Consider the following 25,066-nt stretch of genomic DNA (forward strand, 5'->3'; position numbering starts at 1 on the left):
TGCCCTTCCTATAAGACTGGTGCCCTCCCCAACAGAAATTACCTTGAATATATTTTGTATTTAGTTTTCTATGTACATGTCATTTCCAACTATACCAATATAGTCTTTGTGGGCAAAGACCTTAGATTTTGTTTTTGTATCCCTGGGACCTAGGACAGTTCCTGGTACATAGTAGACACTTAATAGGTGCTTGTTCAGTTTAATTGAATTTCAGTTCAAGTTCTTCCTCTTTCTAGGTTAAGCACGACAGAGTTTCTTCAGGCCTGATTCAATGAGGTTTCTTTCTTTCTTTTTTAAAATAGTATTTTATTTTTTCCAATTACATGTAAAGACAATTTTTTTTGGGGGGGGGCAGGGCAATGAGGGTTAAGTGACTTGCCCAAGGTCTGCTAGTAAGTGTAAAGTGTCTGAGACCGGATTTGAACTCAGGACCTCATGAATCCAAGGCTGGTGCTTTATCCACTGCGACACCTAGCTGCTCCTAAAGACAATTTTTGTTTTTGTTTTTCCTTTTTGGTGAGGCAATTGGGGTTAAGTGACTTGCACAAGGTCACACAGCCAGTAAATGTCAAGTGTCTGGGGCTGGATTTGAACTCAGGTCCTCCTGAATCCAGGGCCGGTGCTTTATCCACTGTGGCACCTAGCTGCCCCTTAAAGACAATTTTTAATATTCATTTTTTATAAAATTTTGAGTTCCAGATTTTCTCTGTCTCTTGCTTCCCTCCCCATCCATAAGATGGAAACCAATATCAATGAGGTTTCAATTAATCAAGCCACTCAACCTCATCCCTCTTCTGAATCATCTATGGGAAGAATTATGTTTTGTGGCTTTGTCCTATTTTGAAATGAAGTTGTGGGAATTTGTTTTGCTTTAGTGTGAATACATCTTTTTAAAAAAGGTATTGTTTTTGTTTTTCTTTCTCAATGAGGGTAAGAGGTGAGGGAGAAGGTAATGCATGTTGATTAGATAGGTTGATAAAGCATTCATTAAGTGCTTACTAAGTGCCAGGCACAATGCTAAGCACTAGGGATACAATTCCAAGCACATGGATTTTACATTCTAAGAGGGGGTGGGGTGGGAAGAAAACACACCCAAAAAAGGAGCTGAAAAACTGTTGAGTTGAGATGGAAAAGACTGGAGAGTCAGGAGCAGAGCATGGAAAGAACAAATTTCAAAAAAAAGAAAAGAAAAGAAAAACAAACAATAAACAATAATAGCAACAATGAAGCTGCAGGATAGAAGGAGTTGACTCTATTGGTGCCTAGGCTCTTTGACATCTCTCTGTCCTCTTTAACAGCTCCTAGAATTGGTACCTAACCATTGAAATGGTAAATTGCTAGGATCCCTCATCACCTCATGAGTGGACTATTGCAATGGGCTGTTGGTGGATCTTCCTGCCTCAGGTCTCTCCCTACTCTGATCTATCTTCCATTCAGCCACTAAAGTGATTTTCCTAAAGCACAGGTCCCATCATGTCACACATTCCTTCTTGATTCAATAAATCTCATTGGCTCCCTATTGCCTCCAGGAGCAAACACAAAATGCTCTGCTTGACATTCAAAACCCTTCATTACCTAGTCTCCTTCTACCTTACTCCCCGATGTATTCAAACCAGTGACAATGACCTGGCTATCTTGAGTCCAGGCATTTTCTCTGGCTGTCCCCCTTGCCTGGTACATTCTTCTTCCTCTGCTCTATTAACCTCATTGGTTTCCTTTAAGTACCCCAAATCCCACCTTCCAAAGGATGCCTTTCCCAACCCCTCTTAATTTCATCTGGAAATTATTTCCCATTTATCCTGTATATAGCTTGCTCTGTAAATATTTGCTTGTATGTTGTTTCCCCCATTAGATTGAAAGCTCCTTGAGGATCGAGACTGTCTTTTGTCTCCTTTTGTATCCCCAGCATTAGCACAGTGCCTGGCACATAGTAGGCACTTAATAAATGTTCATTGATTAATTGATTGATTGATCCAAATGCCTCCTTGCTTCTGTGGGGTTGACCTGGAGAGGAGGGATATTTTGCTTACCTGAATGACACAGATCTCATTGGGTTCCACCAGCATCTTGCCAAACTCAGTGTAAATGAGAAGCTTCCCTAGCTGTGGGACTGAAGAGAAAGACACATTCAGGATTCCAAGGGACTAGAAATTCTTCCATCTCTGCAAATACAGAGAACAGAGAGCTAGGCTCAAGGGTGAACCTCCTGTTGATAAAAAAAAAGGTATTGGATTCACAGCCCTGGAGGCTGACACACAGTCAAAGGAATGAATTCTACAGTCTTCTAGCAGTAGTAAGTACATTCTTAGGAATTGTTGGGTTCGGTTTGCCCTGGAGCTCAGCTATTGGCAGTGGCAGGGTATGAAAAGTAGGAGAGTGAAAGGAAAAGCTGACATTTATTTGGTCCTTACAGTAGCTCTGTGAGGTAAGTGCTATTATTGTATCCATTTTACAGATAGGGAAGAATGAGGGGCTCTCAGAGGTTAAATGACTTGCATGGTCCATGGTCAAACAGGTAGGAAAGCTGAGGCAGGATTTGAACTCAGGTCTTCCTGACTCCAAGTCTATCACTTTATCCACTGCAGTGGAAACAATTCCCATTTGCAGTTGCTCTGGGGAGACTGGCTCAGCCTTGGTTTATGTCTGGACCTGTAGATTCAGAGAAGGTCTAGTAGGTTCTATTCCCTAGAAGTTCAGTTTGCTGTGGACAGCAGTGACAGAGGTTTGGTTTTGACATAGATGTCTACCCACTACCCACCTGCCCTGAGCCCATCTTCAATCTATTCTCTCTTCTGTGCAGGGTATTGTATTAGAAGGGCACTTTGAACTAGCAGATAATTCACCAATGTAATTCAGGCCCTCTGGAGTATCTGTCACAGAGGTGCTCTAATTCAGAATGGCTTGGGTCCAAATCTAAAGAGGTCAGCTATAGCAAACAGATTTTGGCAATGACTTGGCTCCCAATCCCTCTTCTGCTGGGACTGCTTCCAAGGCTAATCTGATTGGCAAGAGGATATATCTTTCCAGGAGAAAATCACTGAGCTTTGAAACTTCAGTGTCATCCTGGACTCCTTTCTCACCTCACGTATGCAATTGGTTGCCAAATCATGCCATTTCTACATTCATCATAACCCTGGTATAAGTCTCCTTCTCTGTCGACCCATAGACATTACTCTACTTCAAGGCTTCACCTGGATTGTGGCAATAGCCTTCTAATTAGTCCCCCTTCCCTAAGCCTCTACCCCTTCTATTCCATCCTCCACAGAGCTGCCAAAGTGATTTTGCCACAGTGAAGGTCTGCCCATGCCACCCTCAGTAACCTCTAGTAGTTCTCTATTCCTTCAAGATCAAATATAAATATAAATGTTAACGTTCTTTTTTTGTTGTTGTTTTGTTTTTGTGGGGCAATGAGGGTTAAGTGACTTGCCCAGGGTCACACAGCTAGTAAGTGTCAAGTGTCTGAGCCTGGATTTGAACTCAGATCCTCCTGAATCTAGGGCCAGTGCTTTATCCAGTAACAACGATATTGTTTGATGAATTGTGAATGACTTAACTATTCTCAGCAATACAATGATCTAAGACAATCCTAAAGGACTAATGATGAAGTATACCATCCACCTCCAGAGAAAGAACTGATATTGATGGAATACAGACTGAAGAATGCTGTTTTTCATTTCCTTTAATTTTTTCTTTTATTCAAGTTTTTTAATACAACATGACTAAATATGATAATGTTTTACATACTTGCACATGTATAACCTATATCTTATTGCTTACTGCCTCAGAGAGAAGGAAGAGGAGGAAGAAGGGATAGAATTTGGAACTCAAAACTTTATTATTTATTTATTTATTTTTGTGGGGCAATGGACGTTAAGTGACTTGCCCAGGGTCACACAGCTAGTAAGTGTTAAGTGACTGAGGCTGGATTTTTGAACTCAGGTCCTCCTGAATCCAGGGCCAGTGTTTTGTCCACTGTGCCACCTAGCTGCCCCCGAACTCAAAACTTTAAATAAAAATGTTTATTAAAAAAAAAAAAGAAAAGAAAACCAAAAAAGAAAAAAAACCCTTAGCACTACCATAGGATCAAAGGGAATTCTCCCAGAAGACTTCATTCATTACACATGAATAAAATGAGGCTTGACCCAAAACAATCTAATTTTCTAAATCTATGGGTCTGCAGGCAGTTTTTTCATATATCAAATTTTCTATCCTTGTTTTTCTTGACTCTGCTGATGAGCCCATATTTGGCAAGGTAAGGAGCCTTTGAAATAGATACACCAACTAATGTGGTAAATTCATCAAGCTGAGCAGAGTAGAGATTCAGAGCTCCATATGCAATCCCCTTTTTCTATTCTTTTTATATGGGAAAGTTCACATCTGTTGGTGTCTGTCAAGTTCAAAAAAAGCTAAAAATAGATGCATGATACAGCAGATTGATCAAAAACAGGCTGGAAGAGGAAGTCACAACTTTTTGGTAGGGGTGGCAAGGAGGATCCCTGGAGAGAAATATACATGTACCCCCAAACCCTTAGTGTAGTGGCAAAAAGCACTGGATTTGGAATCAAAGGATTTGGGTTCAAATCCTAGTCCTAGTTCTGTGTGACCTTGGTAGTCCTGGTTTTCTCATCTATAAAATGAAAGTGCTGAGCATCATTTCCTAAGGTCCCTTTTGATTGTAACCTATGATTGTTGAAAGAAAACCTTAGAAATCCTGTTTACCAAGGAGTGCAAGGTTAATTTTAGATTGTCCAGAGGCTTAACTCAGATGTATGGAATAGTTCAGGTGATCAGTATATATTATTTGTGAATGCAATACACACATATTTATTTGCTTATAATATGCAAAATGCCCATCATTGTGCTATCTTTTCTTGGGCAATGTTCAAATTAAATTGTATTGTTGTACTCAAGGGTCACATCTTAATTTTCCTCTTCATGCCTTCTCATCCATCCGTGCATTGCACCTGAGCCATATCTGTGAAAGAATGGCAGAGCCCAGAAGGGTAGACACACAGACCGAAGGGAAATAGAAGACAGGATCTTGAGGAGTACCAACAATCTTTTCTGGACCATTTAATGGGCCTTTAGGTTATTTGTAAAGTACTGGGAAATAGAAAAAGCAATTTGTGGCTAGAGACCACTCAAGAGTAATAAGAAAAAAGCTCTTTATAACTCACCAATCAAGAAATCACCATCTGAATTGTAAAAGCATCTGGAAAGAAGGTACAAAACAATTTGTGAGATGTTCAATATCAGCAACATAAAAGCACAGGAAGGGGCAGCATGGTGCTCCAGAAACCAAACAGGATCTGGAGATAGAGGTTCTGGATTCTAGTCATGATTCTGACAACTTAACGCACCTGGGATCTATCTTTCTATCTTTCTTTCTTTCTTTCTTTCTTTCTTTCTTTCTTTCTTTCTTTCTTTCTTTCTTTCTTTCTTTCTTTCTTTCTTTCTTTCTTTCTTTCTTTCTTTCTTTCCTTCTTTCTTTCTTTCTTTCTTTCTTTCTTTCTTTCTTTCTTTCTTTCTTTCTTTCTTTCTTTCTTTCTTTCTTTCTTTCTTTCTTTCTTTCCTTCCTTCCTTCCTTCCTTTCTTTCTTTTGTAGGGCAATAAGGGTTAAGTGACTTGCCCAGGGTCACACAGCTATTAAGTGTCAAATGTCTGAGGCTAGATTTGAACTCAGGTCCTCCTGAATCGAAAGCCAGTACTTTATGCGCTGTGCCACCTAGCTGCCTCCCCCACCCCGAATCTCTAACAAATCATTCCTTTTCTCTGAATCTCATTTGCCTTATCTGAAAATGGGGTGGGGGTATACTAGATGACCTATAAAACTCCTTCTAGTTCTAAAATTCTATACCCTAAATGTGGCAAGCCTGGCATATTAGAGTAAAAGTCAGCAAGAATTGGGTTCAAGTCCTGTCTCTTCTGGGAACTGGTTGTATGACTTTGAGCAAGTCACTTAACTTCTTAATGTCCCCAAGCAACTCTAATACTCTTAATTTTTTTGTGTGTGTGAGGCAATGAGGGTTAAGTGACTTGCCCAGGGTCACACAGCTAGTAAGTATCAAGTGTCTGAGGCTGGATTTGAACTCAGGTCCTCCTGAATCCAGGGCCAGTGCTTTATCCACTGCACCACCTAGCTGCCCAACTCTAATATTCTTAAAGTGCCTGGAGATGGATCTGCATTAGTAGGAGGAGTTCCTGAATGGGAGCTCCCTACCCAAAGGTGGGATTAATTTAAAAGGAGAGAACCACAGTGGAAATGGTAGGGGGGTTTTTCAGGCACCAACCATGAAGGAAAGTGAGGGAACATATCTATCTGATTGTCAAAGAGCAGTTTACCTATTTGATACTCACATATAAGCAAACTGATAGCATTGTAATTATACCTTCAAAGTAAATCATTTAATGTAGAGAATGCCTATTTGTAAGCACTTGCTAATAAAGCAGGGTTGTTTCAAAATCTTCCTTCCTTCTTTTCCTCCTCCCCTCCCTCCTTCCTTCTTTCCCTCCTTTTTTCCCCCTTGCTTCTTTCCTCCCTTCCTTCCTTGCTCTTTACTGAGAACCACTTGTAATAGGTTAATATCACAGACACTGATGTTAGGGAGGAGAATTTACAGTAATGGCTGATTATCTGCCCGCTAGAGTGAAAAGTGTAGAGAGCAGCATGCCTAATGGATAGAATACTGCAAATGGAATCAGACCTGCATTGAAGCCCAGGTTGTGACTACACAAAAATGGAAAAGTCACTTATCTGAGACTCAATGTACCTGTCTGTAAAACAGAGACAATAAACTCATATGTACTTCTTACCCTAGAAGGTTTTTCTGGGGAAGATGCTTTAAAATTTAAAACAGTATATAAAAATGAACTAGTATTACCCAGAGGGATTTGTAGCTGATTGACAAATTGGATCATTTAATTAGTCATCCTCAAGGACACGCATGACTTAGTTTCCTCATTTGTAAAATAAAGAGTTTAGATGATCTCTAAGGTCCCTTTTGGGAGCAGCTTGGTGGCCTGACGTCAGGAAGACTCATCTTCCTCAGTTCAAATTTGGTCTCAGACACTTTTACTAGCTGTGTGACCCTGGGCAAATGATTTAACCCCATTTGTCCCAGTTTCCTTATCTGTAAAATGAGCTTAAGAAAGAAATGGCAAACCCTTCCAATATCTTTGCCAAGAAAAACCCAAATAGTGTCACAAAGAGTCAGACATGACTAAAACAACTGAACCACAAAAGGTCCATTCTAGCTCTGACATTTTGTAATTCTAAGGCCATCATTCTAGGAAATCAAAGTCAAATGACCCAACTGGAAATCTTAGTATAAAAATATCCTCTGGGCCTCAATCAACTTCAGGGAACTATAGTTGCTTACTTGTTAGTCATCGAGGTGTTACAGATGAAAATGTGGATGGCAATCCCATTGTTGGATCTGATGTCTCCAGCTCCACACAATGTATGAAGTCCCTAGGAAACAAAGGCCATCCCCACCATGAAAGAAGGATTAGGATTTAAGGTTCCTGGCAGATCCTTCCTTCTCTCTGGTAATTGAAACAAGGTCAAGGTACAACGGGTCACAAGTCCTATATGAACTCTGAGACAGGTGAAGACTAAGAGGCGCTGAGGGAAGAACCCAAGATGCCTCATGTCCACATCTCCTTCTTTAACCTCTAACTATTATGTCACATTTAGACAAGATAACTAGGAATGGGGACACAAAGAATACACATGTACTAGAGGCACAGGGCAGCTAGGTGATACATTGTATAGAGCACTGACCCTGGAGTTAGGAGGACCTGAATTTAAATCTGGCCTCAGACACTTACTAGCTGTGTGACCCTGGGCAAGTCACTTAACCCTGTTTGCCTCAGTTTCCTCATCTGTCAAATGAGCTGGAGAAGGAAATGGCAAACCACTTCAGTATCTTTCCCAAGGAAATCACAAATGGGGTCATGAAGAATCAGACATGACTGAAATGATTCAACAACTAGAAGCAGTTAGGTGGTGAAGTGAATAGAGTCTTGAACTTAGAGTCAGGATGACCTCAGTTCAAATCTAGCTTCAAATATTTTCTAGCTGTGTTCTCTGGAAAAGTCATTTAACTGATCTTTGCCTCAGTTTCCCCATCTATAAAGTGGAATAATAATAGCATCTACCTCCTAGGGTTGTTTTAAGGATAAAATGAGATAATATTCATAAAGTGCTTTGCACAGTGCCTGTCAAGTAATGGGTGATTAATAAGTGCTTTATAATTAAAACAATTTTAACCTACTTAGGTCATATTAATGTCTTATCAGCCCAGCAACACTGTCTCACTCTTCATTCATCCAGGAAATATTTATAAAGTATCTACTAAGCTGTAAACTACATAAAAGCAGGATTTGTATTTTGCCTCAACTTTTGAGCTGCTTCAGTGCTATGCTATGCATACAGTAGGCACTTGATAAATGCTTATATGGTAATTAATGCATTGGAGGTGATCTTTCCATATGTCCCTTCGTGCCTAGCAAAGTGCTGAGCACATGATAGGTGCTTCCCAAGGACTTATGGAATTAAATAAAAACTCATCCATTCCTCTTGTCCATTCTCTCAGATCTCCACTTTCTGTTAGGTGACAATTAGCTCATTTCATAAATTAGTCTTCATTAGTGCATTAATGGGTACTTTGTTGTTGTTCAGTCATCCCATTCAGTCAGCTACTTTCTTCCAGAAAGGAAATGTATTTTCACAGCTACCTTCAGTTAATGGTGAGGATAAGGCACAGGGGTAGGCATTGAGGGTCATATTTGCATCAGAGATGCTTTCAGTGACCCTATGCCCTACCATGAATGTGACTGCCTTCATGTGAGGCTGACCCTACTTGGTACCCAACCTGCTAACAGTTGGATTATCACATACTGAATGAACCTTCTTCAATAGAATGTAATTTCCTTGAGGGTACGGACTATTTAATTTTTGTCTTTATATTCCTAGACCCTTGGAACATAGTTGGTACTTAGTAAATGCTTATTGGATGAATAAATGAATGAATGAACCAGCCCACTGAGGAGAGGAGAGGGCTAAGAGGGAGGACTGGAATGGTGACTTACGCTCACAAAGTCCATTTTTTTCTGGGTTGCTTTTGGAATCTCAAATGGCTTCCACCTAAGCTGGAAAACAAACACAGAGGCAAGAATATTATCTCACAAAGGGAAGTTAGAGGCTTTTAATGAATGAGGTCTACACCATGGAGGATGAAATGTGGAGTCCTGACTGCTGGTGATTTTGTTATTTTGAAATTGATTATTATCAGTCTCTTTCTTCTAGAGGCACTGGCGTGATTCAAAAAAAGAAAGAAAGAAAATAAGCCACCCATTTTTTTCATATGACTGGTGGGGTAGTGGCACTTTCTATTCCTCCAAGTGGCAGAATGCTGTCCCCTGGTTCCCTTGCTTTCTCCTTCAGATGCTGGAGCTTTGCTTTTTTGACATTCTGCTCAGGCAGATCAGGGAGCTTCAACTGATCCCATTTTTAATGCTATTTATAATCAGCTCCCCAACCTGGCACACTAACTGCTCTGTGTGGGCTCCCAACACTGCAGAGGCTGCCTGGGGCTGCTTTTGCTTTCTGCCCGCGTAGTTCTGAATCATGACTTTAAATGAGTGAAAAAGTGTTAAGTCTGGGTGACTGGGGGCAAACCGGTGCCCCTCTCTGAGCCTCGGTGTTATTTGTAAAACAGAGAGGTTGGACTAAGCAATCTCGAAGGGCCCTTCCACTTCTGACATCCTTGTGATTCTGCAAATTGATCGTAGGTTTTATAAGTTACAGAACCGCCGTTCACCAAGCTTGGGATCTGTCCCTAGGCTACCTGGCATTTTCATTTGAGTCATGGCAATATTTGATTTGTTAATTAGGCAATATTTAACTTATTAATTAAACAATTGAAAGAATCAGAAGATGTCAGCAGGCTGGGGGCCCTGCCAGATGTGCCAGCCAGCCAAGCAACCCAAGGCTTCATGATTTATTAATCAGCTCTGCATTGGGTTGAACAGAGCAAGGTGATGGCTGTCAGAGGTCGATAAACAATGAGGTCTCTGAGCCCATCTGCTTCTAGAGTGACCCTTCTGCCTCAGCTCCCTCTGTACAAACAGCTCATATTGGCCCAGCAGCCAGATACCTTGCTCAGAGTGTCTCCATTAGTCCTGAACAGCGGGTGGTGCTGATGCCCTGTCACTTCCCACTACATAAAGTGAATCAAAAAGGTGGAGAGAATATGGTTGGCAATTAGTCCACCACCTACCCACAGTCATGTGATAGTCCTAATTTTTATCCAAAGAAAATAAGGTTATCATAATTGGGAAATATTTGACTTGGGATTTAAATTACACGTCTACTGAGTTCCTGATTGCCTCTACCCGCAACTTCTCACACTTCTCCCCCAAATTATATTTTTTATGTATTCATATTTCATATATACATATGTGTATGTGCTTTCTTTTTTGAAAGAATGTAAGCTTTTGAGGGCAGGGACTGGTTCTTTGTTTATTTTTGTATCTCCAGTACTTCTCATATTGTCTGGTACATATCAAGCAAATAATAAATATGTGTTGATAGCTTGCTTGGGAATGACACACACACATTTAAATAATGTATTCCAGGATTCATAACTTCATTGGTGTGGATATTCCATCCCATAGAGATAGCAACCGGTGTCCCTACCCCTCCATACCTTAGGAGAAAACCTTTGTTAGTTGCTGTGGCTAAAAAAGGGGGCAGCTAGGTGGCACAGTGGATAGAATGCCAGGCCTGAAGTTAGGAAGACTCATCTTCCTGAGTTCAAATTCAACTTCAGAAACTAATAGCTATGTTACCCTTCTTTCTAGGATATCTTTTTTAACTGAGATTTGAGTAACCTAAGTCACATATCCTCAGACTTCATTTTAATATTACACACTTCCAATCCTGTTAACCAATTAGATTTGATTGCTATGTGATGGACCTCCTACAGTTAGAAAGGTATAGAAGGGCAGCTAAGTGGCGCAGGGGATAAAGCACCAGCCCTGGATTCAGGAGGACCTGAGTTCAAATTCAGCCTCAGATACTTGACACTTACTAACTGTGTGACCCTGGGCAAGTCACTTAACCCTCACTGCCCTGCAAAAAAAAGAAAGAAAGAAAGAAAGAAAGGTATAGAAGCTGTGACCCTACCACCATTAGGGGTCTTTGTTTTGAGATAGAGGTCCATTGACCACCCTTTGATTAATAACCTGCAGGCCTATTAATAAAATGATTAAATTACTCAGAAACTGGGCAACTGGGTGGCCCAGTGGATAAAGCACCAGCCCTGGATTCAGGAGGACCTGAGTTCAAATCTGGCCTCAGACACTTAACATTTCCTAGCTGTGTGACCCTGGGCAAGTCACTTAACCCTCATTGCCCCACAAAAAAAAATTAAAAATAAAATACTCAGAAACTGCCTCACATTTTTAATCATCACAAGATCTTCAGCTAGGGTTTGGTGGGCAGCTTAAGTTTGTCCAACACTGTATGTGATGATATTAATCAGGCCCATTTCCTCCTTGATGGGCTGCTATAACTATCTCTTCCAAAGTGGAGCCTCTGAAAGTTTTCTAAGAGCAATTGAGTTATACACAGTATCTTTTTTTTTGTTGTTTGTTTCGTTTTATTTTTTGTGGGGCAACAGGGGTTAAGTGACTTGCCCAGGGTCACACAGGTACTAAGTCTCAAGTGTCTGAGGCTGGATTTGAACTCAGGTTCTCCTGAATCCAAGGCTGGTGCTTTATCCATTGTGCCACCTAGCTACCCCCATATACACAGCATCATAATAATTTAGAGCTGGGAGTGGTGAACTTAGGGATCAATCAGTCTACACTCCCTATTTCTCAGATGAGAAAGCTGAAACAGCAATGGTTAATTCATTTATTCTGAAAGTTTTTAAAAATTGATGGGATACTGATCAAGATAATGATACAAGACAGTTCTGAAGGACTCATGATGAAAAATGTTATCCATTTATAAAGACTGATAGCCATTAATAAAGATTGATAGACTGAGTACAGTATGAAGTATAATATTTTCACTTTACTTTTCTTGATTTTTATTTTGTTTTTTTGTTTTTTGGTGAGGCAGTTGGAGTTAAGTGACTTGGCCAGGGTCACACAGCTAGTAAGTGTCAAGGGTCTGAGACTGGATTTGAACTCAGGTACTCCTGAATCCAGGGCCGGTGCTCTATCCACTGTGCCACCTAGCTGCCGCTCTTGCTTTTTAAAAAAACAATATTGCTAATATGGAAATATATTTTACATGAATTCACATGTGTAGTTGACATTACATTGTTTGCTTTCTCAATGGGTGGGTTAGGGCGGGAGGCAGAAAAGTCAGTCCTCGAAATTTTTGAAAAAATGAATGTTAAACAGAAAAAAAACCCTCATAAGCAATATCAGTGAAGGATAATAGATGGACAGTGTTGTATTGGGGACTCCACAAAGGAGGGATGAGGGTTGGGGAGGGGTGGAAAGGGAACAATAATTTATTAAATACCTTCTATCTATGTATGAACCTTGTGCTTAGAATTTTGCTGATACCACCTCGGATCCTCACAACAATCCTGTGAAATATTATTACCCCCATTTTATGACTAAGATAATTGTGGTAGACAGAGGTTAAGTGACTTGCCCAGGGTCACACAGCTAGTAAGTGACTGAGGTCAGATTTTGAACTCAGGTCCCCCCTACTCCACGCACCTAGCTGTTTTGATGGAAAGAACATGAGGTCTGGAATTAGAATACCTGGGTTCAAATCCTAGTTCTGTTATCTGTGAGACTGAACAAGTCACTTCACTCCTCCAGGCCTCAGTTTACTTATCTGTTAAAAAAATGAAGAGGTTGTACAAGATGATATCTAAGGTCCCTTTAAGCTGTAAATGTTAAAAATCCTGTGAAATATGAAAAGAAATGAAGTTGTTTTAATCATTGCCTCTGGTGTGTTACATAGACAAGAATTGCATGGGATTAGAGGATATGGATGGATTGCCATACATACTGCTAGAGACAGCCAGATGGTCCAATGGATAGTGTTCAACTTGGAGTCAGAAAGTTCTGAGTTCAAATCCATCCTTGGCTACCCCCTTACCTGTATGATCCTGGGCAAGCTGCTTAATCTCCCCCAGTCTGAGTTTCCTAATCTATAAAATGAGAGGCAGCTGGGTAGTGCGGTGGCTAGAGCATTGGAGTTGAATTCAGGAAGACCTGAGTTCAAATCTAGATTTTGGGCAAGTCACTTAACCTTTATCTGCCTTAGTTTCCTCATCTGTAAAATGAGAAAAATAATAAAACCTACTTCTCAGAGTTGTGAGGATCAAATGAAATGATATTTTTAGAGTACTTTGCAAACCTTAAAGTACTATATAAATATTAGCTTCTAAGGCTTTGTAAAGAATTGTAAGGAGGGCAGATAGGCGGTGTAGTGGATAGAGTATTGGGGCTAGAGACAGGAAGATTTGAGTTCAAATCTAGCCTCAGACACTAACTAGCTGTGTGACCCTGAGCAAGTCACTTAACCCTGTTTTCCTCAGTTTCCTCATCTGTCAAATGAGCTGGAGAAGGAAATGGCAAACCACTCCAGTATCTTTGCCAAGAAAACCCCAAATGGGGTCTTGAAGAATCAGACATGACTAAAAACAACTAAGCAACAACAAGTTGTAAGGAAAGGCAAAATAATTTCTATAAACACAGATCATCATGTACCTGAGGCTTTTTCTAAGGCCAAAATTCTATAATTGCACATCTGCCCAATTAGGGGTTCTTAAAGGATAAATGGGCAGATAAAGAAGGGCAAGCAGGGGATGCTTTTTCAGAATTTCCAAAAGCCTTTAAAAAAATAACTTGTGGGGTGGCTAGGTGGCACAGTGGATAAAGCACCAGCCCTGGATTCAGGAGTATCTGAGTTCAAATTTGGCCTCAGACACTTGACACTTACTAGCTGTGTGACCCTGGGCAAGTCACTTAACCCCCATTGCCCCACAAAACAAAACAAAACAAAACAAACTTGTAAAAATGCACCATCGTGGGTTTGAGAAAATATTTTGTTATGAATGGGTAGCTGAGTTTGAAACAGGAAACCAAGAATAAGCAGAACTGGGAACTTTACTGAATATTGCTAATCTTATTTAACCTTTTTTTTTTTTTTTAAGTGAGGCAATTGGAGTCAAGTGACTTGCCCAGGGACACACAGCTAGTAAGTGTTAAGTGTCTGAGGCTGGATTTGAACTCAGGTCCTCCTGACTCCAGGGCTGCTGCTCTATCCACTGTGCCATCTAGGTGCCCCAACATTTTTTTTAAATGGAGAAAAGGTATTATCGTACTGTGGGCAGAGAACTGGCCTGGAAACCAGGAAGACTTGAGTTGAAGGCCAGTCTCTGATATGTGATGCTGGGCTAATCAATTAACTTGGGGGGTCACAAAAAATTTGGCAACAATAAAAGGTTATGTATTTTATATACCTATATACCAAGGGTGGCATAAAAATTTCTCAGGCAAAAAGGGGTCATGAGTGGAAAAAGTTTAAGAAGCCCTGATCTACGCAACCATCTTAAGTTATGAGTTACAGAGGGAGTGCTTATTACCCAGACAGAAGGAGTTTCCACAGGCTGCAGTTTCCTATCCTGATGAAATCACAGGTCTAGCTCTTACCCCTCGTCCTATAAGTGTAGAAGGTGCAGAGGAGGGCAATTAAAATGATCAAGGGATTGGCATTGGAGGTAGACATGATTTATTTACCAAAAACAAAAACAAACCTTCCTGAATTCTCCATAAGGACAAAAGACTGAGTGGGTATATGATTAAAATGATGCCCAGCTCTTCTGAGCCCTGTGCACACATGAGGCATCTCCCACACAGTGGAGGGCTGGAAGCTATCATGTGGGGGGGGAGGTATCATTTCCTGTCATTTACAGTTTTCCCATCATTCTCCTGTTTCCTAATAAGAGAAATGACAAGGAAATGTCTTGCCCAGCGACACAGCAGCCTGCTTGTTTCTATGGCTGGCACCTTTCCAAGGGTCTCTGTTAGACCCTAGCTCTGTTCAACTGGGGGGGAAGGGTGAGAAATGGAAGCATCATTGTAAACCATTTGACAGCATATTCAGTCGGTTCCCAAGAGGTGGTCCAGTTCTTGTGTTCTCAAAAAAACCCAAAACAAAACCGTGAGATGTGCAAATTTAAAGAATACAACCCAAATGTTCACATGGATTGTTTGTGCCTAATCTGTGCACAGTAGGGCATTCTGAGCTCATACTGGTCCAGTCAGCCACAGTTGGACACACTTTAACTTGACTCTAACATAGTGATGTTATTTTGGTCCTCTTTGAGAACAAAGGACAACAACCAACCAATCTTAAAAATTGGAGGATAGGGACAGCTGGGTGGTGCAGTGGATAGAGCACCGGCCCTGGATTCAGGAGGACCTGAGTTCAAATCCAGCCTCAGACACTTAACACTTACTAGCTGTGTGACCCTGGGCAAGTCACTTAACCCCAATTGCCTCACCAAAAAAAAAAATGGAGGACAAGGTTTTCCCTCCAGAGGGGCAAAACAGCATTGGAACCCTGGGTTGGGGTGTCCCAGGGGAAGTTCTCCCTTGTGATAGAATAGGCCAGAGGTCAATCTGGAAGCAAAGTACAGAGATGGTGGTTGCTGTGGGGATGAAACACTTCCCCTTCCTCTAGTCACACACTCACTGTTGGGTCCCTGGAAAAAAGTCCTGTTCACCTCACTAGTTAAAGTCTGCCTAGTGTGTAACAGGGAGACAGCATGGGAGTAACAAGGGATATTCTTTTTTTTTTTTAATATATATATATATATATATATTTAGTGAGGCAATTGGGGTTAAGTGACTTGCCCAGGGTCACACAGCTAGTAAGTGTTAAGTGTCTGAGGTCAGATTTGAACTCAGGTGCTCCTGACTCCAGGGCTGGTGCTCTATCCACTGCGCCACCTAGCTGCCCCAACAAGGGATATTCTTAAACTTTACTATTTATAAATGTGTCAGGGTGGAGGTGTGATCCAGACCTGTGATTTTATCAATGTGGAAACTCTTTGTTAGAATTCTGAAATGTGTCCATAATGCACAATCTTATAGAATCTCCTGAGAAAGGGAGGGTTCCAGTGACTCGACCATGGTCACACAGCTAATGTGTCAGAGGCAAAACTCAAACCCAGCTAGCTCTTCCTGACTGAGGTCACTTCTCTATTTGCTATGATAACATGCTTCCTCTCCTATATTTTTCTGCCAGAAAAAAAAATCTAATTTTCCATGCCATGCATGTATTTATTTTGTGATAAATTGGAAATCTGTTCCCAGGAAAGCTTAAACCCTCTGGTATAGAAATATTTAGGCACAATTTTCAAATCTTTTCTTTGGTAAACAGATGCCTTGCCCTGGTTCTGGGTAAAAGATTCATCCAGGGAGACAGTTTTTGACCTTTTGAAATTGATGTCATGAATGACAACCACATTCTCTTCACCATATATCTTTCATACCCTTATTAGAATATGGAAAAGGTTGGAGAAGAGTTGTAGTCACAATGTGGAAGGTAAACAGTACTAGGCTGAACAGACCAGAGCAGGTAGGTGGTACAGTAGATTGAGCATTGGACTCGGAGTTAGGATAAACTTGGGCTCAAATCCAGCCTCATATACTTACTTGCTGTGTGACCCTGGGCAAGTCATTTAATCTTTGTCTGCCTCATCTTGTCGAGGATAGGATGAGATAATATCTATAAAATGCTTTGCAAACCTGAAAACATTACGTAAATGCTACCTATTAGAGTTTTCAGCTTTAAGATTTTGCTGATTGTTTTAAAGACGGTTGATGCAGTTAAGCCTGAGTTCTGAACTGATTGATCTGGATCTGGAAGGGAACCCAGAGGTCTCCTGTATAAACCTTTCAAATCCATAGGGAGTAAGTGAGGAAGATGGGATTCAGACCCCAGTCCTTTGTCTCCAAATCCAGATCAATTTACTGCACCCTGTGTGCTCCCTGGGGGTGAAAGGTAAGAATAGGCATTGGGAGGGGCAGCTAGGTGGCGAAGTGGATAAAGCACTGGCTCTGGATTCAGGAGGACCTGAGTTCAAATCTGGCCTCAGACACCCGACATTTACTAGCTGTGTGACCCTGGGCAAGTCACTTAACCTTCATTGCCCCGCAAAAAAAAAAGAAAAAAGAAAAAAAGAATAGGCATTGGGAACTCCCAGATGAGAAAACTCCCCCTTATCAGGGGAGGCTGGTATGTTCTCTGCAATTTATAGTCTTAGACGGAAGGGGAAGAAAACAAACACCAACTATGTGCCAGGGACTATGGTAAGCACTTTATAATTATTAACTCATTTGATCTTCACAACAATCCCTGTTTTACAGTTGGGGAAATGGAGGCAGATAGAGGGGAAGTGACTTGCCCAGGGTCACACAACTAGTAAGTTTCAGGCTGGATTTGAACTCAGGTCTTCCTGACTTCAGGTCACCACATCATCTAGCTGCCTTTCTTGGCTGCCTAAAGATCCAAGAGTTTGAGTGAATTGCCAAGGGGGACAAAAACATGAGACAACTCATGTCTTCCTGGCATTGATCCCAGCTTTCCATCTACCTCTCCATGCTCCCTCCCCTAAAAGGCAAGGAATGGATAAGAACAGAAGATGTACTTTAAATTTTGGGATGGGAAGGGATGTCAGAAACACAGAAATAATTTCTGAGGGGCAGCTAGGTGGCTCAGTGGATAAAGCACTGGCCCTGGATTCAGGAGGACCTGAGTTCAAATTTGGCCTCAAACACTTGACACTTACTAGATGTGTGACCCTGGGCAAGTCACTTAACCCTCATTGCCCTGCAAAAACAAAAACAAAACAAAAAAGTAACAAACCTACTTGACTGAGTCTAAAGGGGATATTTCAGCGTCATTGAAAGGTGAGAGGGAAAAATTGGAAAATGAACAGAAACCAATAGAGTTTAGCTATCGAAGCATGAATTAGGAAGGGAATATCAATATATCAAGATGGTATAAATGAAAAGACAAGAGAATCATATTAGTAAGAACACTGTATGTGTTTAGCAAAGCAGAGAAATCATAATTATGGTTAAAGCCAGGTCACAGAGGAGGAGTCAGTCTGGAGTCAGGAAGACTCATCTTCCTGCATTCAAATCTGGTCTCAGACAGTCTTTTTACCCTGTTTGCCTCAGTTTCCTCATCTGTAAAGTGGGAATAATAATAGGGCTTACATGAGAGAGCTGTGAGTACCAAGTTATATAAGAACTGTAAAGCTCTTTCTTTGCACAGTGCCTGGCACATAGTAAGTGCTACATAAACATTAGTAATTCTCATCGTTGTTTTTGTTATTTGTTGTTCCACTTTGGGGTAGACTTAGGGGCACTCTGGGTTCATGATAGGAAAAAACATACCTGGTTCAGTTAAATCACTAGATCTGGTCTCTCAGTTACCCAACAGAAAATAATAGTTTATAAATTAGATTCCCTCCCCCCTACCACGCCCAGGGGAAGCTGGGAAAAGAACCCATCTGCCATAGGAGAGAAGGAGAAGAGGAAGAGTTCCTAGTTATGGAAAGAATGTACTACCCCGAGTGCAGCTCACACTTTCCAGAATCCAGTCTGGATAAGAAGAAACTGTCTGATAATCATCAGGATTTGGGATCCTTTCATTCTCATTCCTGAGGAAATTTCTAGATGTGTCAGTCCACATTTGTTAAATACCTACTATGTGCCAGGTCAGGCGCTGTGCTAAACTTTACTCTTTTTTGGACAGTTTACAGTATTTATTAACTTTATGGCGTAGTTCTTAAAGACACAGAGCATATTAACATCTATCAATAATGGTGGAATGACCATAGACAATTTAATTTCTAATTCCATTCAGTTCGAAGGGGGCTGAGGCTTTTGGTATTATTTCCAAAATCCTAGACATAAGCATATGGCCATAGGCTATAGGAATTTCACATCAGGTTCTCTGATCACCGTGGTCTTCTCTTCTTCCTCCACATTGCCATTCCCCCCTTCAAACAGAAGATCATTACAACCATTCCAGTGACTCAAGTTCTAAATTAGAATGAAATGGAACATTCATAGCCAATCTTTAATTAACAAAAGGAGGTCTACTCCACAATAGTATGGAAGTAAAATCAGCACGTAAACAACATTGATTCAATGAGACACCATTTTTCTGTCTCTTAAGCTCTGTTCTTAATAGCTCACAATCTAATGGGAGAGACGATATGCAAATAACTATGTATGGACAAGTTATTTTACAGGATAAGTTGGAAATTACCAACAGAGGGAAGGCCCTAGAATTAAAAAGGATTGGGAAAGGCTTCCTGTAGCAGTTGGGATTTTAGTTGGGACTTGAAGGAAGCAGGGAGGCTGAGATAAAGAGGAAGAGTATTTCATGCATGGGAGACAAAAGCCCAGCTTTGGTAGTGTCTTGTTTGAGGAATAACAAGAAGGCCAGCCAGTGTCAGTCAGCATGGTATTTCTCCTAAGGAGCTGACTTCAAACACAGGAAGAGCTGGGTATAAGTCGTACCTCGGAAATATACTGACTGAGTAGCACTGGGTAACCTTGCTTTAGGCATCTCTCTAGGCTTATGAGTGGCAGAGAAGGTACTCACTGGTATCGATAGAATGGGTTCATCTTTAGAAACATTTGTACCAGTGAAGGTCCAGCTTCTATTACTGGATAGGTTGCCTATGTTTTATTTTATTTTATTTTATTTTTGTGGGGCAATGGGGGTTAAGTGACTTGCCCAGGGTCACACAGCTAGTAAGTATCAAGTGTCTGAGGCCAAATTTGAACTCGGGTCCTCTTGAATCCAGGGCTGGTGCTTTATCCACTGCACCACCTAGCTGCCCCTGCCAATGTTTTATTGTAAGGATGTTCAGGAACCTGTAGAGATGTTTACTGACTTGCAAAATTTTAACTCAGTCAATGCACATTCTTTCCTACACTCTGTATCTTTAAGCTAAGAGAATACAAACTGTGTCCATTCCCATTCATTTGTACAGCGTCTACTCCAAACACAAATATTAGCCCAGCTGATAGTGTTTATCATTTCTTTCAGACCCAGGCCTGGGTTTTTTAGGCCACCTGTACACAATGTAGAGAGGCAGAGGTACACCATGGCTAAAGAGCTGGCTTCCAAACCCAGAAGACCTGGGTTCAGGTTTTGCCTTTTATATATATTAGTTGTGTGACCCTGAGTGCAGTGCTCAATGCAATCCTCTTAAGCTACAAGTTGCAGTGAAGGGGCCAATTTGCATTGATAAGGAGAGTTTCCCTGTGTCAATTAATTTAGAGGTCCTGTGCCTATCCCCCATGTGCATCCTATCCCCTCATTGGCGTGACTGGGTTACCTGGTTAGGATCTGGTTCTACTTCATCCCAGTTGTGAGTGAGATGGCCTTGGTCAATGGATTCAAAAGGCTTGTGAATGACAGAAGGTAGAATTCTATACAGCCAGCTAGGGAAGAAAAGAGAAGGCAAAAGGTTTAGGGAATGTCATGACTGATGCAAAGTCATGTCCAAAAGTACATAGAACCCAGCTGTGTGAGTACACATGTGAGAAGTAGCAACTGAACTTCTTGTGGCCATTTATGGCTCCATGGGTAGTCACTGACTTTTCCTACCTTCTTCTCTGCCTTCCCCTCCTCCTCCACCCCTTCCAAATGTTGTAAAGTGTTTTCTGCACTGATTTAGGCAGTGAGATGGTTGATTTATGATTTGGAACAACATCAGAAGGTAGGACAAGAAGTGGAGAATTGCAACATGCTTTAAATCCTCCATGCCTCAGTTTTCTCACCAGTAAAATGAACATACTGGTTTTTAATGTTCCTTCTAGTTCTAAATCCTGATTTTGTGATATTTTGGGGGAAGCCTATTAGAAACCTGTTTAAAAAAAAAAAAAGAACTGTGGAGTATAGATGCTGATTGAACCATACTATTTCTTTTGTTTTGGGTGTTGTTGTTTTTTTTTTTTCTATTTTGAGGTTTTGCATCACTGCTCTGATTTTTTCTCTTGTAACAAGATTAATGCAGAAATAGGATTAATGTTATTATGTGTATATATATGTGTGTGTATATATATCTATATGTATATAGATATATAGATATATAGATATAACCTATATCAGATTACCTGCTGTCTAGGGGAGGGGGAAGGGAGGGGAGGGAGGGAGAAAAATCTGAAATCGTAAAGCTTGTATAAACAAAAGTTGAGAACTATCTTTACATGTAATGGAAAAAATAAAATACCTTATATGTAAAAAAAAAAGAAACCTGTTTTAGTTCAAATATTAAGAATATTGCTCATTGCTCTAATCTAGAACTCTTCTCTCAGGCTTAACCCCTTTCTTTTAGGAAAGTATGTAAAAAGGTCAAGACCAAAAGCTAAAGCCCTGGAAAATGAATTAAGGGAGATAACAAAACTTAGAATCAGAAATACCTCCTCTTGTTCTAGCACAGTACCCAACACATAGTAGGCATTTAATAGATGCTTGTTGACTTGACTAGTTAATATCCTTCCCTCAAATAGATTAGAGTTATGACCCAACTAAGGACAGTGCCCTAGGGCAGCTAGGTGGTGCAGTGGATAAAGCACTTGCCCTGAATTCAGGAGGACCTGAGTTCAAATTTGGCCTCAGACACTTGACACTTAAGTAGCTGTGTGACCCTGGGCAAGTCACTTAACCCCGATTGCCTCATTAAAAAAAAACCAAAGTGCAAAAAACGCTTCTGAACATGACCTTATTTAATCTTCACCACAACCCTATAAGGTAGTTTTTATAAGGTAGTATTATCTCTATTTTAAAGATGAGGAAACTAAGACTTAAGTTAAAAGTGACTTAATTTAATACCTAAAATTGATATAGGACTTTAGGTTTGGAAAATGCTTTACAGATATTATCTCATTCTATCCTCAAAACAAAGTACTTACAAATATTTTCTTATTTTATCCTCACAGCAACCCTAGGATGTTGGAGTTATTTTTATCCCATTTTACAAATGAGGAAACTGAAGCAGAAATTGTCTTACCAGTCCTACTAATAACAACAGTAATGATAATAACAACATTATCATCACAGCTAGCAAGTATCTGGGGCCAGACTGGGGCTCCAGTCTTCCTGACTCCAGGTCCATCCACTATACCACCTAGCTTACATGTATGGTCTTTGAGAGTAGGTACTATTTTGTTTTCGTTTTTTTGGCCGTGTAACCGTTGTCTAGTACACAGTAATCACCCATTATATGCTGTTGAGTCAGTGACTGACTGATCGATTGATTGGTTAGACTTGGATTCAGAGGCTTGAGGTCTAGTTTCAGGCTAGCCATTAATGAGCTTTATAGTTTGGGCAAATCCCTTTTCCTCCCTGGACCTCTGTGCCATCAGAATTAGATTAGAACAGGAGATCAAGGTCCTTTCTAGCTTAGATTCTATAGTACTTATAGATCACTTCTGGACAATGACAACTATGAAGTGATCAGAGACCCTGGGTCACAAACAGTAGGTTCCCTTCCCTTCTTCTTGACTTGTACCATAGAATCATAGTTTTAGAGTCAGAGAGGACCTTAGAGATTACTGGGCTCAGCCTTCTTCTCCCACCCAATCCCATTTTCCATATGAGGAAGTTAAGGTCAACAGATCAAGTGATTTGCTCTAAATCATGTAGGTCATATGAGAGCTGAAATTTGAACTCAGGTCCTCTGGTTCCAGATCCATGTTCTTGCCACCGGACTACAAAGCATGAAAGCTGAATAGCCTATTGTAATTCTTTGGGATTACTTTGTGAGCACCATTTTCCTGGTTGCAGTTTCACATCTGGTGGGATAGATTACTCAGAGCTTGAGGGGGTCAAATAAATATTCCCTTTAATAAAAACATATTCAAAAATGCAGTCTCCAAAGCAGTTAAAAGTAGACCAGGAAAGTAAAAGCAAGTAAAGGCTGCCAGTAAGGAAATTAAAAAACAGTTGGCAAAGAGTTTCCTTGGGACCTTGAAATGTCTCAAGGAGGCTGGAGAACCCTCTGCTATAGTCCTAAAAACTGCTTTTATCTTCTTGCTCAATGGACCCACATCTGGGTTCAAACTCTGGGTCTCAATGATCCTGGATCAAGCCACCTGGAGGCAAAGTTCACTGAAATTGCCCATCACTTCTGTGCTGACAATATTCCAGTCTGGTATTGGGGAGTCTGGAGGAGTTAACAGATGCCTTCCCAGTTCTACCAGTGGCCTGGGTCACAACAACCACTATAATAGTATTAAACTATGACTTTAAAAAAAAATGATGAACTTAATAATCATTAACAAACACCAATGTTTCAATATCTAAAGAATAAAAAAGATACCCTACTTCTTTTTTTTTTTTTCCTGCTTGAGGGAAAATTTGAAACCTGCTTCCCTTTTTCTCTTTTAAGGCATTTTTCACCCTAGGTTTGGCATTCACTGATAGCCTGGTCATTTCTGCTTCATCAGTGACCTGCTCCTCCACACTCAATTTTCCCTATCCTGTATCTCCTTCCCTCTAGGTTCAAGATACCGACTAACTAATACCACTTGCTAATACCACTCAAAGATGCACCATGTGTTGTGACTGTGGTCTCCTCAAGTCAAATTGACAATTATTTATTAAGCACTTACTATGTATGTACCAGGCTCTCTGCTAAGTGCTGGTAATATACATACAAGCATAAATGCCACTGGATTGTAAGCTCCTTGAGGTCAGGAACTGGTTTTTGACTCTTTGTATCTCTAACACTTAGCACAGTGCCTGGCACATAGTAAATGCTTAATAAATGTTTATTGATTGATTGATTGATTTTAATGAGGGGGACAACATACAAACAACTATGTATAACCTATATATGTATATATATATACACATATATGTTTGTATACATACATACATACAAGATAAATTGAAGATAATCTCAGGAAAGATACTAAGATTAAGGAGGTCTGAGAAAGACTTCCTTTTTTTTTTCTAAATAAAAGTATTTTATTATTTTCCAGTTACATGTAAGGATAGTTTTCAACTTTTGTTTTCACAGAATTTTTAGTTCTAAATTTTTCTACCACCCTCTCTTCCCTCCCTCCTCCCCAAGACAGAAAGTAATCTGATATAGTTTATATATGCACAATCACATTAAACATATTTCTGCATTAGTCATATTGCAAAAGAAGAATCAGAGCACAAGGGAAAAACTTCAAAAAAGAAGGGAAAAAACAGCCCCAAAGTAGAAATAGTATGGTTCAATCTGCATTTATAATCCACAGTTCTTTTTTCTGAATGTTGAGAATATTTTCTATCATTAGTTCTTTGAAATTGTTTTGGATCATTGCACTGCTAAGAAGAGCCAAGTCTATCACCATTGTTCATCATACAATGTTGCTGTTGTTGTGTACAATGTTCTCCTGGTTCAGCTCCTGAGAAAGGCTTCTTGCAGAATAGCATGATCTAACTTCTTATATTCCACAAAATATATGGAAATGTTTAGTACAGGGCCTGGAACTGGGTGCCAGGTGCTCAGTAAATGTTTACTATATACTAGGTACTTAATAAGATGTTTATTATATGTTGTTGTTGAGTCATTTCAGTCATGTCTGACTCTTTGTGATTCCATTTGAGGTTTTCTTAGCATAGATACTAGAGAGATTTTCCATTTCCATCTCCAGCTCATTTTTTGCAGATGAGGAAAGTGAAGCTAACAAGGTTAAGTGACTTACCCAGGGCCACAAAGCTAGTAAGTGTCTGAGGCCAGATTTGAATTAGGTCTTCCTGATTCCAGGCCTGGTGCTCTATCCACCGCATCTAGCTGTCCTATAACTACCCTTATAGTTGGAATTCCAGGTTGTTGGGAGAGAGATGTAGGGTGGGGTGACCTTTCTGGCTCCCTTACTTCATAGGGTGGGGTGGCCTTCCTGGTTCCTTTACTTCATGCCACTCCGTCTGTGACTATGTTTTCCCAATAGGGATCTTTCCCGATTCGCTTTGGTGCCTAATGTTCCCCAT

General features: G+C 40.5%; 1 protein-coding gene across 1 annotated transcript in view; it reads right to left on the reverse strand.

Annotated features, from left to right (window-relative positions):
* HGD (homogentisate 1,2-dioxygenase) overlaps positions 1–25,066 on the reverse strand; it is an 83,517-nt gene that overhangs the window by 33,529 nt on the left and 24,922 nt on the right. The window contains exons 4-8 of the mRNA XM_043991082.1: positions 20,415–20,520; positions 9,094–9,153; positions 7,380–7,471; positions 5,178–5,212; positions 2,031–2,110 (exon numbers count right to left, since the gene is read on the reverse strand). Of these exons, the coding sequence (XP_043847017.1) occupies positions 2,031–2,110; positions 5,178–5,212; positions 7,380–7,471; positions 9,094–9,153; positions 20,415–20,520 (373 nt within the window). The remainder of the gene's footprint in view (positions 1–2,030; positions 2,111–5,177; positions 5,213–7,379; positions 7,472–9,093; positions 9,154–20,414; positions 20,521–25,066) is intronic.

This window comes from Dromiciops gliroides, chromosome 3 (genome assembly GCF_019393635.1).
Source record: "Dromiciops gliroides isolate mDroGli1 chromosome 3, mDroGli1.pri, whole genome shotgun sequence".
NCBI lineage: Eukaryota > Metazoa > Chordata > Mammalia > Microbiotheria > Microbiotheriidae > Dromiciops > Dromiciops gliroides.